This window comes from Mustela lutreola, chromosome 9, assembly GCF_030435805.1.
Source record: "Mustela lutreola isolate mMusLut2 chromosome 9, mMusLut2.pri, whole genome shotgun sequence".
Taxonomy (NCBI): Eukaryota; Metazoa; Chordata; class Mammalia; order Carnivora; family Mustelidae; genus Mustela; species Mustela lutreola.
In genome coordinates this window covers 26199823-26220001 of record NC_081298.1, presented here as the reverse complement: position 1 = coordinate 26220001, position 20179 = coordinate 26199823, and the positions used below count along the sequence as shown (strand labels likewise).

At 48.3% G+C, this 20179-nt stretch overlaps 1 protein-coding gene across 4 annotated transcripts in view; it reads left to right on the top strand.

The window, feature by feature from the left end:
* The window catches only part of TTLL9 (tubulin tyrosine ligase like 9), a 42909-nt gene continuing 22730 nt past the window's right edge, over positions 1–20179 (top strand). For all 4 annotated transcript variants that reach the window (XR_009344610.1, XM_059133604.1, XM_059133605.1 and 1 more), the window contains exons 1-5: positions 1–71; positions 3225–3268; positions 10211–10303; positions 12882–12993; positions 13710–13895. Coding sequence is in view for 3 of the 4 variants with exons in the window: in XM_059133604.1 (XP_058989587.1) it covers positions 57–71; positions 3225–3268; positions 10211–10303; positions 12882–12993; positions 13710–13895 (450 nt within the window). In the remaining variant the exon portion in view is untranslated. The remainder of the gene's footprint in view (positions 72–3224; positions 3269–10210; positions 10304–12881; positions 12994–13709; positions 13896–20179) is intronic.

Sequence of the window (20179 nt, the reverse complement as noted above, 5' to 3'; positions counted from 1 at the left end):
GCGAGGCCTGCGCGCAGCTAGGCAGCGGTTTGGGTCCGGCGCTGGGGGATCGTACCATGTCGCGCCCGAAGGTAGGAGTGCCACGGGATCCAGATGTTTTCATCGTCCTTCGAGAAGGGAGGGAGGCTACAGAGGCATCCGACTTGGGGGTCCCCGCAGAGTGGTTCTGGGTAGAATGGGAGGAAAATGATGAATACAGAGAAAAGACTTCAAGCCCTGGCTGGCCGCGCGCCTCCGGAGGTGCTGCGCGAGTCCACCACTAGGCTTGCTGGCGGGAAAGTTGGGAAAATCTGGGATTCTAAACTGTAATCAGCGATTTCTGCGACCCTGGGGGAACCTCAGAATTTTCGATTTCCTGACCTGGAAAAGCTCTTAGAAATCCGTTCATCCCGCCTCTCACTTGCCTACCCATGCATCCATTCATTCATCCTAAAACGCTAATCAGGACCTTCTTTAAACTGAGCCCAGTGCTGACCAGTAAGGACACGGAGGTCAATCAGACAAGTCCCTGTCCCTTAGGAGTGCACGGGCCAACTCCCCCACTTTAAAAAGGAGAAAAGTGGGGGGGGGGGAATGCGACCCAAAGAAGAAGGGTAATGAATTACTCTGGAATCCAGCACCGCCCCCCCCCCCCACTAGCCTGCTTCGTATCCCGGGCTCTACTTCTCATGAATTGGCACCCCCATTTCTTTAATTCCCTCTCACAACAAAAGAGTGATTACATTGGCCCCACTCAGATAATCCAGGATAACCTCTCTATTTTAAAGTCAGTTGATTATATTTGCAATCTTAATTTCCTCTTGTAATGTAATGTATTTACAGGTTCTGGCATATTAGGACATGCACATCTTTTGGGGGAGCATTATTCTGCTCTCCACAATATTCTATCATCAAATAATTGGAAAATGAAAATTTAAAAATATTATTTAAGATAGCATCACAAAATCAAATACTTATGAGTAAATTTAATTTAAAAGGTCCCAGACTTCTGTACTGAAAACTAGAAAATATTGTGGGAAAAAAATTTTAAAAAGACTTAATTTAATGGAGAGATAGACCATGTTCATGGATTGGAAGAGTCAATACTTGATGATGTCACTTCTCAAAATGATCTATAGATTCAATATAATCCAAATAAAATCCCAACACACTTCTTTTGGTAGAAATCAGCAAGCTGATTCTAAAATTTATATTGAAGTGCAAATAACCCCAAACTGCAAAGGCAATCTTGAAAAAACAAACAAACAAACAAACAAGGAGGGAGGACTTATAGTACCTTATTTCAAGATTTACTAGAGGGATGCCTGGGTGACTCAGTCGTTAAGCATCTGCCTTCAACTCAAGTCATGACTCTAGGGTCCTGGGATAGAGCCCCCATGTGTCTCTCTGCTCAGTGGGAAGCCTGCTTCTCCCTCTCCCATTCCCCCTGCTTGTGTTCTCTCTCTTACCGTTTCTCTGTCAAATAAATAAGTAAAAACTAGAAAAAGAAAAAAGATTTACTAGAAAGCTATTGTAATTAAGACAGTGTGTAGTGACATAAGGGTAGACAAACACTCTAGAGATAGACCTACATATACACAGTCAACTGAATTTCAACAGAAGAATCAATGCAATTCAGTGAGGAAAGGAAAAGTTTTCTATTTTTATTTTTTAAAGATTTTATTTATTTATCTGTCAGAGAGAGAGAGAGCACAAGCAGGGGGAGTGGCAGGCAGAGGGAGAAGCAGGATCCCTGCTGAGCAGGGAGCCTGATGGGGATTGTATCCCAAGACCCTGTGATCATGACCTGAGCAGAAGGCAGATGCTTAACTGACTGAGCTACCCAGGCACCCCAGGAAAAGTTTTTTTAACCAAATACTGTATAAATATAAGGAAAATAGAACTGAAAATGTGAAGGAGTATACAGGATATAATCAAAAAAGAGGACACCTTACAGTGCTGGGGGAGTTGGAGGGACTTGAATGTGATACTGGGATAAGAGTCCATGTGCTATTGTAGGGCGTTAACTTCCGTCAGTTTCATAAAGCAGTATCCTCTATCCATTCCACTGGCTTTTTGAGGGATAGGGTGGTATGGTAGGCAGAATTCTAGTAGGCCCCCAAGATTCCCACCCTTTGTGTACACACCTCGTATAATTCCCTCCCCTTGAGGGTGGGTGGAGCCTGTGAATTTGATGGGATAGTTACTACCATGATTATATACCATGCATCATACAGGGGGTGACTTGGAGTGGGGAGGGTTGGAAGTTGGAGGGATGAGCTCCTGCTGGCCTGGAGGAAAGCAAATATCCATGTTGTGAACTGCCTAGGGGGCCATGATGAAAGGAACTGCAGGGGGCCTCTAGTTGCTGAGAGCAGCCCCTAATCAATAGCTAGCAAGTAAACAGAGACCTCTGTCATTGCAACCCCAAGCAACTGAACTCTGCCAACAATCTGGATGATCTTGGAAAAGGACCCCAAGCAGATGCATGAGAATCATAACCCAGGCCGTCACCTTGGTTGTAGCCTTGTAAGACCTGGCCAGAAGATCCAGCTAAGCCATGCCCATGGAAACTCCAAGACATAAATTTGCACTATTTTAGGCTTCCAAGTTTGTGGTAATTTGTTATGCAGTATTAGAAAACTAATGCAGATGACAAGTCTGTCCAAGTTGCAATGGTCATCCTGAACAAGACCAGTTTTGATTTCTTTTTCATACCTGCCATTAGGGATTATACCAGGACTAAAGGCCAAACTGTTTTAGATGTGGTAGAAGCAAAATAATACCCACCCCCAACACCCATTGAGGATTTGAAAGGTCCATTTTGGGTGGAAGAAATTAACTTCACTCAGAATCTTTGACCCAGCCCCTTCTGGACCATGGATCTAGCCAAACATTCAAGTTTCAGTTCCTTCTCACAGAGCCTGCTGATCTCAGAACCACTGGGGTTCAGGGTTGGACCTTTGGAGCACTGAAAACTACGTATTCACTCTACTGGTCATGCCTGTGGAACAATCCTGTGAAGTGGGTCCTTGAATACTTAGAGATTTATTCCAAGGATCAAGTTGCTGGGAACATGTTGACCAATGTGAACGTGAACTTGGCCAGGCTGGTCCTTCCTGTCTCAGGATCTGGGCAGTGTTGTGTCTAATGGTTTGAGATTTTTATTATCTGCAGTAAATTGAGCTGGGAAGACAGGGTGGATATACAGAACCAGTTACATCGCTTTTCTTTTCTTCTTGCAGAATCAAAATTACAAGGGCCACGGATTGTCAAAGGGAAAAGAGCGGTGAGTGGTCCCATGCAATCTAATAAACCCAGAGCTAACGAACTAACTACCTTCCTTCCTTCCCTTTTTCAATCTCTCCATCCCCTTTCTTTACTTCAATAATGATAATGATAATAATCAATCACGAGCACTTAACCATGTGCCAGTCTGCATTATCTCCTTGAGTCCTTACCACACTCCTTTGAAGTTGATACTATTATTGGGTCCATTCTATAGACGGGGAAACTGAAGCTCAGAGAAGCTAGGTAACTTGCTCAAGACTGTAAGATCATAGTGGCAGAACTGGGCTCCCAGGCCCATGTTGTATCTACCTATGCCCTCCTGCCTCCTTCAGCGACCATGTGCTGGCTTGATAAGTCCAATGTCTACTCTACTCTATTCTTCTGCTTCCCTCTGCAGCAGTAACCTGGGTGCAGAACTCAGCCCCTCCTTGGGTCCCCCAAATGGAATCCACTAGCACAGAGCAGGAGGGAGCACTGTAGACTTGACTGAAGTTTTTTTGTGGGGAATCAGAGGAGGTTACATTGCACACACTGACACATATTCTGGATATTTCTATTCTTATTTCATTAGCTATTTCTCATTCTTATTTCATTAGCTATTTCTCTTTTTTCTAAAGTCACTTCTGGCGGCACTGCCACCGAGGAGGGCATGTGTGGTCCCTGACCCTTCTATCCCGCAGCACCCATCAGAGCAATTCAGCACTATTCCAGGTGCTAACCCTGAACTTACACACTCAGTCCCGCTCCAACCCCAAAAAAGGGCACTTCAGTTAATGGGATCTGTTTTAGGGTGGACACAATAGGAAACCCCACCCACAGTAGTTTTTTTTTTTTTTTTAAATTTTTTATTTTTTATAAACATATATTTTTTATATACATATATTTTTATCCCCAGGTCTGTGAATCACCACAGTAGTTTTTAAAAAAATTGTATTAACTTTCCTCAAGTAACAAAGAGCCTGGAAGGCCGGTGAGGTGGTTCAACACTGTCAGAGCTGGTGTCTCTGTGATGGTCTTGACCTTCACCCTATGGACACTAAGTGGCTGCTACAGCGCCAGCCTTCCTGTCGAGATCAAGATGGGCAGAAGTGGGGAAAGGAAGTCTCAAGCCACATCTCTTTCATTCTTTATTTTAACTGAAAGAATCCTTGCTTTCCGGGAATGCATCCTCTTTAGCAATCTTGTAAGTTTTTATCTTACTGACCAGAATTGTGTGATGTGGACAGCCTCTGGCAGCATGAGGTTAGGAAAATGTTCCATATGTGATGTGATACTCTCATTCTGTGGGCTGCTTTTGTCACACAAAACTGTATTTTCAGTATTTATCCGAGTTGGTGCCCCTAGGTCTTGATACATTTGAACTACTCTGTGTGTTCCATTGGATACTGCTGGTTATTTACCTACTTCCTGTTGAAAGGCCTTTAGGTTGTGCCTTAATATTGATTTCCTCCAGAAGCAGACCCCGAGACAAGGATGTGAGAGCAGTTTATTTGGAAGGTTGAAAGGTGATTCCAGTAAGCACTGGCAGGGAAGTGGGGATGTGAGACAGCCAAGGGAAAGAAACCAATAAAAGGTCCATTACCGACAGGTTATTGCAGTGGGCACGTGAGGCTCAGTCCCACAGGGGCTTCCTAGGAGATAGTGCAAAACGCACTGCAGGCTCATCCCAACAGAGCCAAGAGGGGCTGGAGGATTTATCCATCAAGTCTGGTTGTCATTGGTTGTGTGCTGTTGGGGGAGGGGCACTTTGGATTTGCTTTAAGCCTCCCCTGCCCTCATCCCCCCACCCCTACTGTGTGCTGGCAGTGGAAAGCCCTCTGACTGACTTGCACAGGAATGGAGAATGCCCAGGGAACCAGGGTGGACCACCAACTGTGTGCTGCAGGTTATCTCTATAAAAAAAATATGAGCAGTTACAAATGAGCATCCCCATATCTGTCATGCCCAGTTGCATATGTAAGGTAGCTATCTAGTGTCTAGACCTAGGAGGGGTCTGCTGCATCTAGAGTATGTGCAAATTCAGTTTATGTGCAAATTCAGTTTTACTAAACACTGCCATGTGTTCTCCAGAGTGCCTTCTACCAGCACAGCAAGAGTTTCCAATTTTAGCCCATTGTTGCCAAACTTGGACTTTTCGAGTTTTTGCCAGTCTAACGTGTACGAATAGTACCTGACAGTTTTAATATGCCAAATTGCTCTCTAAAGATTCATCCAATTTCCAGTTCCATCAGCTTTAGAGGGTAATTATCATTTCCACATGCTTGCGAACACTTGGTATTTGTCTGATTTTAAACATGTCCCCCAGTCTGATGGATTTTGAAATTGTACCTCTTCGTTGTCTGGGATTAAATTTTTTTTAAAAGATTTTATTAATTTATTTGACAGAGAGAGATCACAAGTAGGCAGAGAGGCAGGCAGAGAGGAGGGTGGGAAGCAGGCTTCTTGCTGAGCAGAGAGCCTGATGCGGGGCTCGATCCCAGGACCCTGTGATCATGAACCGAGCAAAGGCAGAGGCTTAACCATCTGAGCCACCCAGGCACCCCAGGATTAGATTTTAAATACTCCCTACGTAACTACTTTAAAGCAGTGGTTCTTAAAATTTGAGCTCAGTAGGGGAAGAGAAGGAAATCTGAAGGGGGAGGAGTCAGAGAGGGAGACAAACCCAGAAAGACTATGGACCCTGGGGAAACAAACTGTAGGTTTCAGAGGGGAGGTGGGTGGGGGATGGGGTGACAGGGGGTTGGGCATTAAGGAGGGCACGTGTTGTGAGGAGTACTGGGTGCTACATGCAAATAATGAATCATTGAACACTATATCAAAAACTTATGATGTACTATACAGTGGCAGACAGAACATCATAGAAGAAATTAAGCTCAGGATCTCTCTGCTACTAAAAAATTATTGTGGACTCCTATTAATTTTTGTGTGGTTTATATTTATCAATATCATATTAGCAATTTAAAATCATTAATTGAAATATATTTATTCAGTCATTTAAAAAGTAACCATATATTCCACCTGGTAGCATAAATAATGTATTTTTTATGAACTATAACTGCGTTCCCCCTCCCCCAAGTTTACTAAGATGAGTAGTCATTGTTTTTACATTTTTGTGAATTTCTTTAATGTCTGGCACAATAGAAAACATTTGGCTTCCCAAAGCTTCTGGATTCAATCTGTTGTGATACATTGTTTTGGTTGAACAGGAAGAAAATCCAGCCGCACAAAGATATGTAGTTGGAAAAGGGCCGCCTTTATAAACCTCTGAAAGAGGGTTGGAGACCCTGGGGAATACTGGGACCACCCACCAAGAACTGCTGTTCTAGGGAATTACAATCTGCATCCTAAACTCATCAGCATCCTTAACTCATCACTGTCTACCCTGAATCGGTATTACAGCACTTTTGGCACAACCTAAGAGCCCTAGAACTGCGTGCTCTGTTCACTTCCCTCTGGTCCTTGGTGCTGTTATTGTTGTCATGTATTTAAACACTAAAGAAAGTTCTCCAGGCTGAAGGAAAAGTATACCAGATGGAGATTCAGATCAACAAGAAGAATAGTGTGTGAAGACAAAGCGAGAGAGAGAGACTGATTTTCCAGAGACTGTAAGCCCTTTGCTCTGACTAGTAGTTAGGTTGGGGCTGATCGTTAGAGTTCTCCTAAAGCTGAGGGGAACATGGGCTGGGCTGAAACTTTATTTTATTTATTTATTTTTTAAAAAGATTTTATTTATTTATTTGACAGAGAGAGAGAGAGATCACAGGTAGGCAGAGTGGCAGGCAGAGAGAGAGGGGAAGCAGGCTCCCTGCTTAGCAGAGAGCCTGATGTGGGACTCGATCCCAGGACCCAGAGATTATGACCTGAGCTGAAGCCAGAGGCTTAACCCACTGAGCCACCCAGGTGTCCCTGGACTGAAACCTCAATTACACTGAATTCACTCCAAGCCCTCCTGTACTGCTGTTTTGAGCTTCTGCCCTGGGAGGGGGTGGACAGAATTTCCATTTTTGTTTGTTTATTACGGTTTTTTGGTTCACTTATAGATTCAACTCTGGCAAGGCTGCCTGAATGCACACACCACATCAATGTGCGGGAGTATGGGTTTTCTCTCTGCTTTACTGTGTTCTCTACTCTTTCTTTCTTTCGTTTTATTTATTTATTTATTTATTTATTTATTTATTTTAAAAAGATTTTATTTATTTATTTGAAAGACAGAGATCACAAGTAGGCAGAAAGGCAGGCAGAGGGAGAGGAAAGGAAGCAGGCTCCTCACTGAGCAGAGAGCCCGATGCGGGGCTTCATCCCAGGACCCTGGGAGATCATGACCTGAGTCGAAGGCAGAGGCTTTCACCCACTGAGCCACCCAGGCACCCCTGTCTTTCTTTTTAAAGACTTTATTTATTTATTTGACACACAGAAAGAGTACAAGCAGGGGGAGCAGCAGGCAGAGGGAGAGGGAGAAGTAGGCTCCCACCACCAAGCAGAGAGCCCTATGTGGGACTCAATTCCAAGACCCTGGGATCATGACCTGAGCTGAAGGCAGACGCTTAACCAACTCAGCCACGCAGGCATCCCAATTACTGCTTCTTTTTGCCGCTGTGTTGATCTGGTTTGGTTTGGTTTTGGAAGGGGCCTCTTCCAGATTTTGATTTGGTTGGCCACTCTACTTAACTGTCTAAGCTCAGCTGCTTTCCGCTGGTGCCTGCAAGGTCTCACCTCCACGGCTGGCTCATACCTCCACTGGCCTGCACTCAGACACCCCTAGACCTAGAAACTTCAGCACCTCTCTGCACCCCCACAAGGGGTTTCTATCTGGAATCAGTTGGTCATGTTTCCTTTTGTCCATGGCTCTCCACTAGCCCCATAGTCAAGTGTGATATTTATTTTGTACACTTTTTTCCCCTTGTTGTTACTATAGGATTAGACGTCTTTCATATCCTTTTATGTTGTAACCTGTAGCAGAAATCCTCTCTTTGGTATTTTAATTTACTTGGTTGTTGGGAAGGTTGAGTATCTTTACACATTCGTACTGCTAAGTTTCCTTTCCTGGGATTTGCCTGTTCATATCCCTTAGGCACATTTCTATTGAGTTCTTTGTCTTTTTTTTTTTTTTTTTAAGATTTTATTTATTTATTTGACAGAGACACAGGGAGAGAGAGGGTACACAAGCAGGGAGAGAGGGAGAGGGAGAAGCACGCCTCCCTGCTGAGCGGGAAGGCCTATGCAGGACTCGATCTGAGGACCCTGGGATCATGACCTGAGCCAAAGGCAGATGCTTAACGACTGAGCCACCCAGGCGCCCAGAGTTCTTTGTCTTTTCCTTAATGACCTGTAGGAACCCTTTTTGTACTTGGTCCTAATGTTTTAAGGATTGTAAGCATTGCAAATATTTTGTCTTAATCTATAGCCAGTCCTTTAACTTTATTTATGGTATATTTTGTTATGGAGTTCTGTTGTAAGTACAGAAAGGTATATACGTCATAAGTTTACAGCTCAATGAATTTTCATCAACTTAATATGCAGGAAACAACATCACCAACACCCCGGAATGCCGTTCATGCTCTCTTCCAATCATTCCCCCCCAGAAATAGCCATTATCCGGACTTCTAAAGATGTGTTACATTTTTAAAAAATTAAATATTGACTTTGAGATAATTGTGGATTTGTATGCAGTTGTAAAAAAATAGCACAGTGAGATCCCAAGTGCCCTGTACTTGGTTCCCCCAATGGTAATAGAGAGTGAAACGATATAGTACAGTATCACAACCAGGATACTGACATCCGTAAGGAAAATTCCCACCACTACAAGGATCTCTCATATGACCCCCTTTTTTTTTTTAAATTATTTATTTATTTATTTGACAGACAGAGATCACAAGCAGGCAGAGAGGCAGGCAGATGCTTAAGAGAGAGGGGGAAGCAGACTCCCTGCTGAGCAGAGAGCCCAAGGTGGGGCTCCATCCCAGGACCCTGAGATCATGACCTGAGTCAAAGGCAGAGGCTTAAACCACTGAGCCACCCAGGTGCTTCTCTCACATGACCCTTTTATAGTCACACCCACTCCCTCCTTCTCCCCCTGCCTGCTACTGCAGTCCCCCGCTTCCCCCACAATGTCCTTAATGCTCAGCAACTGCTAATGTCTTCTCCCTTTCTTTCTTTCCTTCTTTCTTTCTCTCTCTCTCCCTTCCTTTTTCTTCCTTCCTTTCTTTCTCCCTCCTTCCGTCCCTCCCTCCCTCCCTCTCTTTCTCTCTTTCTAGATTTTAGTTATTCATTTTTCAGAGGGAGAGCGAACACAAGCAGGGGGAGTAACAAGCAGAGAAGGAGGAGCAGGATCTCCACTGAGCCAAAGGCAGCCGCTTAACCAACTGAACCACCCAGGCGTCCCTGTTCTCTATTTCAGTAATTTTGTCATTTCAAAAAGTTATATAAATGAAATTGTACAGTCTATAATAACATTCGGGATTGGCCTTTTTCACTCGGCATAATTCCCTAAAGATGCATCCAAGCTGAATATATAAACATTTCACTCCTTTTTATTGCTGACTCGTATTCCACTGCATGGAGGGACCACTATTTGTTTAACCATCAAAGGTTAAAGGACATCTGGTGTGGTTATCAGTTTGGGACTATTTTTTTTAGGGTTATTTATTTATTTATTTATTTGTCCAGAGAGAGAGAGAGAGAGAGAGAGAGAGAGCAAGAGCTCAAGCACAAGCAGGGAGAGAGGCAGGCAGAGGGAGAAGTGGGATCCTCACTGAGCAAGGAGCGTGATGTGGGACTCAATCCCAGGTCCCGAGATCCTGATCTGAGCCAAAGGTCGATGCTTAACCGACTGAGCCACCCAGGCGTCCCCCAGTTTAGGGATATTACTAATGAAGCTGCTGTGAACATCCCTTTGCGGGTTTCTGTGTGATCCTGAGCATTCCGTTGCCTTGTCTTGCAGAGAGCAGAGAGCGTCCATCCGATTCAAGACCACTCTCATGAATACGCTCATGGACGTCCTTCGCCACAGGCCAGGCTGGGTGGAAGTAAAGGAGTAAGACACCCCCCGCCCCCTGCCAACCTTGTCCCTTCTTCCCTTTGCCTCAAGGTCCTTGTCTCCCTCTGTTTTCTCCCACTTCCCCTGGGGGGGCTGCTGGGATTTGTCCTAATTTGGTTGTGATAGGGATCTTTGTATATTTAGCACTCAAAATGTGTCGGACGCCTTACACATACCCTCTGTCTTATTTAAGCCCTACAACCATCCAGCAAGATATGATTACGGTCAGAGGTATTAAGCCAATCATTGAAGGTCACAGAAGTGTCAAAGTGAGGTTCACACCCAGGTATGAACAGCTAGACTGTCCAAAGCCAGTGTCCTGGAGTTCTCCAGAGAATCAAGGAATGCAGTTATGACCAACTAGCTGGCTTAAATCTGCCAATGATGGCAGGTCCAGGTCAAAGGCTTCTCTTTCTTGACCACTTGCTGGTTCTGTGACCTTGAACAAGTTACTTGACCTCAAGCCTACATTTCTTCTTCTATGCTGAGCTCTGGGATACCGAAATGAACGAACATCCATGTCTGGCACATAGTAGATGCTAATCTAACTTAGGTTAAGGTTTGGATGCATGTAACAGAGACCCAAAGGAAAAGAGGCTTTGACAGACTAGAAGTTTATTTATCTCTCCCACTGAAGTCCAGATGTAGGGAGTTCAGAGATGGTATAAAAATTTGGATCTGGGGTGTCTGGGTGGCTTGGTCATTAACTGTCTGCCTTCAACTCTGGTCATGATCCCAGGGTCCTGGGATCGAGCCCCGCATCGGGCGCCCTGCTCAGCAGGATGCCTGCTTCTCGTTCTCCCTCTGCTGCTCCCCTGCTTGTGTTCCCTCTCTCACTGTGTCTCTCTCTGTCAGATAAATAAATAAAATCTTTAAAAAAATAATAATAAATAAATTTGGATCCATCCATTTCCATCTTTCCATTCTGCTATCCCTTGGATGAGGTCCTTGTCCTCAAGGTCTAAGATGAGACCTAGCCTTACATCCAGAGTCCAGAGTCCAAGCCACAGTCCATCTGTAGGAAGGAGGTAAGAAAATGCACACTGTGCCCTTGAAGGACTCAGCCTAGAAGTCTCTCACACTGGCCAGAACTTAGCTTAGCAGCAAGAGATTTTGGAAAATGCAGTTTTTATTTCGGAGAATGTAGATGACATTTTCCCAGGTAAATGTCGGGAATTCTGTTACTGTAGAGAATAGATTTGAGGGGTCAGGACAACCAGCTGCCCTGATGTAGTGCGCAGTGACTATTGTTGTCTAAAAGCAGCTAAGCCTATTGGATGATCTTGCGTGCGTTCCATGCATGACCTCTGACCTTCTGGGAGCTGCTTTTATCGTATCCATTTACTGAGAGTGGGAAAGCTGGACATAGAGGAGTAAAAACTGCCATGTTTGAGGTCACTGGGCTTGTGAGGGCTAGGATGGCACCTGGTCAGCCTGCGTGCCGAGTCCAAGGCTCATCTCTATCCTGTTCTCACAGCTTCTCCGTGAATGAGGAAACAAGTGAGTGAATTCAGGGGGATTTCAGGATTCCCACTGCCTGGTACTGGAGTCTAGTCTCTTCCACATGGGGCTGTAATTTTTTACTTAAGAAGAAGTTGGGGGCACCAGGGTGTCTCAATGGGTTAAAGCCTCTGCCTTTAGCTCGGGTCATGATCCCAGGGTTCTGGGATCGAGTCCTACGTCTGGCTCTCTGCTCGGCAGGGAGCCTGCTTCCCCCTCTCCTCTCTGCCTGCCTCTCTGCCTACTTGCGATCTCTGTCAAATAAATAAAATCTTAAAAAAAAAAAAAAAAGAAGAAGTTGGAAGCCGTCATGGCGGCTTCCCACCCATATAGTTTTCCCACCCACATAGTTTTCAAGCGCTTCCTCTCGGCCCCACAGCTGTGGCTTCAGACTGGGGAGACTAGCCTGGTTTCCTGTCCCTCTCTAGTGTGGGGGGAAGAAGCAGGTGGGAATTTGGTGTCAGGCAGGCACCTGTAGGAATCCTGGGGCTGCCAGGGCCTCGGTGAGCAGGGTCATCCTCGTCTGAGGGCTCCAGGGCTCCTCATCTGCTGTCACCTTTTGAGGCTGCTCTGAGGCTTTTTGGACTGGGAAGGCCTTGCAGATGTTACCTAACTGCCCTGCTTGGTCATGTGGGCTGGGGATGGTGGGCTGGGCCACAGAGATGCTTCCTGGGCCCAGGCAAGGAATGTGACCAGGTGAGGCTGGCTGGTGGTCGTGGGCCATAGGGAGTGGTGGGGACTGTGACCTGGAGGGGGCGTGCCCTGTCTAAGTTGGCGGCGGCTCCTCCCTCTAGCTGACAGGTGCCAGGAGGCATCAGGGCACTGTGCAGCTGCTCTGCTGATTGGTCAAAGGAAGACAGCAGCCTAGATTTGTGCATGAACATTTCTCTAGTTTTCACTCTGTCCTAACAGAGCGCAGTGTAGGCAGCACCGCCCTGCCCCCCGCCCCCCACCGAGGACTCCTCAGGGACACACTGCCACTTGCCACTTGCCCCTCGCCCAGACCCCCAGCAGTGCTGAGGTCTTCAGGTCATGACCTTTGTTGTATCCTGTGTGTCTCCCCCCCACCCCACAGTGAAGGGGAGTGGGATTTCTACTGGTGTGACGTCAGCTGGCTCCGGGAGAACTTTGACCACACCTACATGGACGAGCACGTGCGGATCAGTCACTTCCGAAACCACTACGAGGTGAACTGAGCTGGGGCAGCCGGGAGACCAGGGCGGGCAATTCATGTCAGTAGATGTGGCAGTGGGCAGCTGTGGGGGTGCAAGGACCGGCAATGGAAAAGCAGAAGGGAATGTGGGGTAGGTGCCGGGTGGGGAGCTCGTGCACAGATACACGAGGAGCTAAACCGTGTGAGAGAGTGAGGACCTGGTACCTGAAGGACAGGCTGCCTTGGCATGGGGACTGACATCACAGCAGTCTGGTTAGCATTTCAGCCCTGGAGATGGGTGGGGCAGGGGCTGAAGCAGCAGGATTTTTGAGCCGTATGATGACTTCAGGGGAGAGACAAGTTGAGCAACGAGGAGTCCAGAGATGGGAGGAAGGTCCGGGAGGGACCAGACGGCAAAGATGGGACTGGAGGAGAAAACGAAGCCGAGATTTGAAAAGGTTAGTGCAGCTTAGCGGTTAGAAACATGAACTTGGGAGTCAGATGGGCTTGGGTCAAATCCTTGCTGTGACTCCATTAGCTGTGTGACTCTGGGCAACGGACTTAACCCTCTGAGCCTTGGTTTTCTGGCCTATAAAATGGGGATCACTACAGAATTGCAATTACTCTTCCTGTGACTGTTACTTGGCAGGCCAGAGGTTGCGGGGACTGGCTGGGATGGTTGGGGCTGGGGGCCAGAGCAGGACGGCGGGCACAAGCACTAACGGCCTGCTCACGCACCCTGCTGCGCAGCTGACCCGCAAGAACTACATGGTCAAGAACCTGAAGCGATTCCGGAAACAACTGGAGCGCGAGGCCGGAAAGCTGGAGGCAGCCAAGTGCGACTTCTTCCCCAAAACCTTTGAAATGCCGTGCGAGTACCACCTGTTTGTGGAGGAGTTCCGCAAAAACCCGGGAATCACCTGGATCATGAAGCCCGTGCGTGCGCAGTGCCGGGAGCAGGGGGAGGGGGCGGTGGGAGGGAGGGCTTCCCAGGCACCAGACAGAGCAGGGGTCCCTCATGGGGCATCCCAGGAGAGAGCTCTGCCTGGCAAAATCAGCCTTGGAGGCACCATCTGCCTCCCCCCGAGGGCTGACTTCGTCTCCTCTTTGCAATGTGTGGACCCAGCAGCTATGACAACTAGCACATAGTAGGTGCTCAATGCATGTTTACTAGATGAACAAGTGATCCTCAGGATACTGGGGCAGGGAATCATGAGGCTTGCTGGAGCTCAGTTCCCCGAGAGGAACCGGTGTCAAGCCATGCCCAGCACTTTCCCTCTGCTGCCCGGGTCCCGGGATGGCCCTTGGGAGGAGCTATTACCTCATTTCAAAGAGGAGGAGAATGAGACCCGTGTATTCAGACATTCCATAAATACTCATGGAACACCTGCCACATGCCAGACTAGGCGCTGGGGACGCAGCCCTCAGCAAGCTGGAAGTGGGTCTCTGCCTTCCTTGGTGGCAGACAAAACAGGACGCCTGCATGTCTCGTGCTGTGTTAAGTGTCAGTAGAGAGGAAACAGTGGGAGGCTCCCCGCTGCCTGGCAGGCTTTTCTGAAGGGAGACTGGACTCTGAGGCCAAACCCCTTGATTCAAATACTGCCTGGACCCCTTATTAGCTGTGTGACCCCAGGCAGGTCACTTAACTTCTCTGTGCTGCAGTTTCCCCATCTGCAAAGTGAGGCTGCAGTCCCTGGCACATAATGCTGTTGGGTGACTAAGTGAATCACCGCAGGCAGAGCGTGCATGAAGCCCTCCATAAGTCACAGCCGCTGCTGTGGTTATTGTTACTGAAAGGATTAGTATTGGCCGTGGCCTGAAGGATGCAGAGGGTCAGCCTGGAGAAGAGCAGACATAGGAAGAGAGATGAAGGCTTTGCATCCAGAGGTAGCTCTCGAGGGATCCAGAAACTGAGTGGAGGCCACGGGTAGCAAGTACCCACCAGCCCCTCGGTCCCTCCTTGTGCCAGGGCTGCTTTCTCACCACAAAGCCACCAGAGCCTTGAATGGCATAAGCAAAGCCCCCTACTATTTCCCAGGGTTGGGCACAGACTCCAGGAAGGGAGCTGTGCAGAGCAGAGTTGGGGGCAGCCCTTCCTGGTGCAGCTGGGAATGAGGGCCAGTGTTGGCTGATGTGCAGTCGACAGCGCAGGTGCTTGGAAGGGCAGACGAAATCTGAGGATGCTCCCAGCCAGGTCCCAGGCAGCCATTTACTGGGACCTCCTGCTCCTGTCCCTCTCCTGCGGAGAGCCTAGCATCCCCTTCTTTGCAGCCAGAGTGGAAGGGGTTAGGCAGATGAGAACTGCAGCCCACTGGGCGGTTCCAGCTCCCAGCATTATCCTCCGAGAGACAAATGGTAGTTTGTGCTAATTGGGACGAGCAGTCGCATATTAAGTTGATTCCTTTCCCAGCCCACGGCTTTTGTTAGAGGCAGACGCAAGATGGCTGTAATTAAGAGGTGGCATCTTGGCGGCAGGCGAGCGTTCTTGCCCCCGCAGAGCTGCGACACCGTGTCTGGGGTGTGGGGTGCGGAGAGTGGGTGCTCTGGGCTCTCTGTCCTTGCTGCTTGTGAGCCAGCTGACCCCGAGCGGGTTCCTCAGCCCCTCTGGGTCTGCATCCTCATCGGCGCTAAGCGCAATTGACGAATGTACCTGCATGGCGGGGTTGGGAGAGAATCCAACGAAGGGATAACACATTACAAACCTGAGTTATACACGTGATACAAAGGGCTTGGCCCTTAGGTATCCAGGCATGAAACCATTTTAACTGTGATTTCCGGCAACATCCTCTCTCCCCCTGCCGCTGGAAAGCGTGAGGTCAGTGCTTCCCAAACCCACCACGCACACAATCATTGGGCCTCTGGTTCAAGGCAGAACCTGGTGGGGCCTGAAAGTCCGCGTTTCTAACCAGCTCCCAGGTGAGGCCCCTGCAGCTGGTCCTGGGACCACACTTTGAGGACCGAGACTGTAGAGAAGTAATTCTCAAACCTGAGAGCGCATCAGAATTTTCTGGAGAGCTTATTAAAGCCCTTCCTCCATCCCTTAGTGTCTGATTCAGTAGGCCTGGGCTGGGGGGCGGGGAGTTAAGAATTTGCAATTCTAACGGTGTCCCAGATACAGTAGCCAGGGTTCTCCAGAGCAATGGAGCTGACAACCACTGGGCTAGGGTATTAGGCGGTGCAAAATCAATCAACAGATCCTGTTGTGTGGATTCCTTTGGGGTAGGAAAATGTAAAAAAACAAAACAAAACAAAAAAATAGGACATTACTCCAAATTTAGAAAACAGAGGGAAAAAAATACCAAATCCCTCCACTCTTTCCACAAGGCCTGTGTTTGTGAGCCGTGTTGTCCTTGCACACCCACACATAAGAGTTTTCACATAGTTGCCGTGGCGGGGCTGGGGAGGGCAGCCACGAGCCTTCCTTCCCCTCTGGCGTCTCCTCTGCGCGGTTCCCTAGGGCCTGCTGAGTCTTCTTCTTCCTCTTTAGCAGCAGCAGAGCAGGGGCAATGAGGGGGCGAGTTGGACTCTGAAGGGAATAAGCAGCATTGTCCCCTCCATGTCACCCTCAGGGACCCCTCCTCCCACAGAGCCTGAGCCCCAGCCCATCCTGGAGCTTTGCTATCGCTCTCAGATTGTAAGAACAAGCCCCTGGGTTTGCCAGGTGATGTAAAAATGGCATCGATCCAAACTTCCTTTCCATCTGAACATTCTCCCCTGTACCTCAGGCCCTCTGGATTGGCAGGAGGTAGACAGGACCCAGAACCTGGGACCACAATTGCCATCTAGCCTCCCTCACGTGGCTTGGGGCAGCGGGAGGAGGCAGGTGCTGGCTGTCAGGGCCCAGGCCTGTCCATCTGTCCTAGGGCCTGTCCATCAGTCCCTCCATGTCCGCAGATCTGGTTGAACATTTCACTCAGGGCTGTGAGTGTCCTGGGCAACCACTAAGATGCTCCCAGCTCTGGGGGCCTCTGTCCAGACTGCAGACAGGAAGAGCAGGATTTAACCTTCTGTTTCTCAAGTTTACCCCATCAGAGCTTCTCAAACCTTTTTATTGCAATCTTCTAAGAGTTCGGGGGTGCTTTGGGCAGCACATACCAAAAGCCCCAGCTAACGGGAGCTCAAACAAGACGCCAGGGGCTCTTATGGGTCTCTTTGGCATCTGATGAAAATTGTGTTTCACACTGTCACAGAAGAATGTTTTTAAAAGGATAAAGTAATTTGATTATAAAAGGAAGCAACTACATTGAAAAACAGTTGTTAAACAGTGAGTGGGTCCCCTGAGAAACAGATGCCAAGGCAAGATGGAACATGCCAGGAGTTTAGCCTGTAAGGAGTAGGGGGAGGGAATAGGGGAGCTGGAACGGTTGTCAGGCCCTAGTGTGGGAGAGAGGAAGGAAGACAAGCATCTAGAAGCCTCGGGAAGGCCTCTGGCCAGAGGAGGTCCTTGTCTCCCCAGAGTGGGCCAGTCTTCTTGTCCCCATGGTCCTCGGTTGGTGAGAGGAGCAGCCCCTGCAGGAGAGGCACAGCACCAGGCAGGCACAGTGCCCATGGCTGGATGCTTGCTGGCCATTGGTCCAGCAGTCAGCATGACCCTCCCCTAGTAAGGGACCAGGACGGCCACGCCAACTATGAAATGTTCTTGAGGCCGTAGAAGTTTCATTAACAGCTAAAGAGAGCCTAACAGCTGGTCCGTAGTTAGCCCAATTTCAAAGTCATAATGAGCGTAAACGATGTTTTGAGATATTGGCAACAACCGTAACGTGGTATAAAAAATAACTGAGGTTTCTTTTGAAAGTGAAGTCACAGGTGTGGCCAATACGACTGTAGTCTGTTGTCCACATTCATGATGGAAGGCCATGGGAAAATCTGCTTAGGATGAAAACTGTTCTTCTCATTCTAGTTTATGGATGCCAGGACATTTCCTTTAGTGGTGAGAGGTCGATTCCAGGAATGACTCAACAGCCTTGGTGGGCAGCCAAACAGTGTCATCTGTCCCCACCCCAGTGGGCTGGCTGCTCCCCTCGGCGGTCTCAGTGCGGCTGCCACACCTTTAGCTTTATCTCCTCACCCCTCTACCTGCCGCAGGAATAAAGGAACACCCTGGTCTTGTGTCCCTTTTGAAGAAGACACGAACTTCCCAAAGGTCACTGCAGCAGACTTCCCCTGCACCTGTGGGTCCATGCGTGAATTATCCAAGCGGCGGCAGGGGCGTGGGACCACCGGGAGGGCTCAGACTCCCAGACGGCAGGCCCACTGGGAAGAGCTGATCCGGGTAGGGTTCTGCTTGGGGGAGCCTGGCTGGCTCAGTGCGCGGAACATGTCATTCTTGATCTCAGGGTCATGAGTTCAAGTCCCACGTTGGGGGTAGCGCTTACATTAAACAAACCAAAAAACAAATGGGGTTCCGTTGGCAGAGGAAAAAAAGGGAATTTTTCCCTACTCAGGGTTGCTGAGTAGACCACCAATCACATCTATAACCCCCAGTGAATGCCACGTGATGAATGGCCCCCAGGGGCAGGGCAGGAAGCTGGCAGCGGGCTGAGGGTCATGAGTGACCACAGGTGGTGCAAAATCAAAGTATGAGTCATTCTGATAATCTGTTCATATTATTTTCCAATTAATTTATCTCTTTTAGAAAAATAATATATTTTAACTCCCAAATTATCAAGTAAGGTTGCTACTCCCAGGAGTAGGACCATGTCTGTTGTGTGATTTTGTGTCCTCCCTGGCCCTTTGCAGGCGGTGCGTGAGCCTCGGGCTTGTGACGCAGATTTCACTACTTGAGTTTGTCACCTACTGGTTGGGTAACCTTGAACAGAGTGCTTGGCCTTGTTGCTTGGTTTCCTTGGCTGCAGAATGGGGACAGTATTAATGCCTACCTACAGGATTTTTTGGAAAAGCTTTAACGAGGTTAAGGTGCGGAAATCTTGGTGCCGGGCGCGTAGGAAACAGCCACAGTTGTTATAAACCATTCCCCCAACGTTAGTGCTTGGGTTCGATGGCTGCACCCCAGAACTCAGTGGCTCGAAATGAAAGTCATGTCTTATTTAGCTCCTGAGCCTCCGCTTTGGGGAGCACTTGACAGGGAAGGCTCCTGGCTGCTCCAACATGTGCTGGGATGGCTCCCGCGAGGGCTGAAGGATTCGCTTCCAAGCTGGCTCACTCCCTTCGCTGGCAAGTCGGTGCGGGCTGCTGGCTGGGAGCTCAGCCAGGGTGGAGGGCGGGAAGACTCAGTTGCCCTCCATGTGGGCCTCTCCATATGACCTGAGCTTCCTCCCAGTGTGGTGGCTAGCTTCCAAGGGCAACCATCCCCCAGGAGAAAGCTATATTGCCTTGATGTCCCAGCCTTGGAATCCACGCAACCTCACTCCTGCCATATGCGATCAGTAGAGACAGTCCTAAATGCTCGCCCAGATTCAAGGGGAGGGCACATCGACTTCACCTCTTGTCAGAGGGTGGGGGTAGTAAGGTTCTGGAAAAACATACGGAACTGGAAATATTTTTGGGACTGTTTTTGCAAACTACAATCTGCTGGAGCTAGATAGGAGGTGATTTCCAGTCTTAACAACCTTGATATATGACCAAGCAGGAAGTTTATTTCCCTGTTGAGGATGGTTCCCTCAGGAAGGCAGCTCTTGGAACAGGCATGTTTGCTAACATACTGACAATGCTTTAAACAATAAAGGCATTTTATTACCTCATCTAATAAGAAAGCCAGAGATAGGAAGTTCCAGGCTTAGCGAGGGGCTCAATGATGCCATTCAAAGCCCAGGCTCCTTATCTTTACTTGTCTGATCACTCTGTAGCCTCTGCCTATTGGCTTTCTGCCATCAGACATGTCACCGTGTCACACCACGTGTGACAGCCGTGAGCCTCACCACCTCAGACTACAGCATTCAAAGAAAGAAGGAAAAGAGCCAGGCATCCCTTTGTCTCTCCCTCCCTCTCTCCTCCTCCTCCTCCTTGATGCTGATCTTTTTAAGGAAGGGTTATATATTTTTTTTATATATTTTTAAGGATATCTTTAAGGAAGAAAGTCATTCTTAGAAGCCCCAAAGCCCCAAGCGGATGTCTCTGTAGGTCTCATTGGCCAGAACCAGTCATGGGGTTCCCGACAGCTGCAAGGGAGGCCGAGAGAACAGGTGTGTGGTCTCTCCGGCCTCCGTGTGAGAGGTGGGCTCTGCTGGCCAGCGAGAAGGGAGGGAATGACTGTAGAGAAG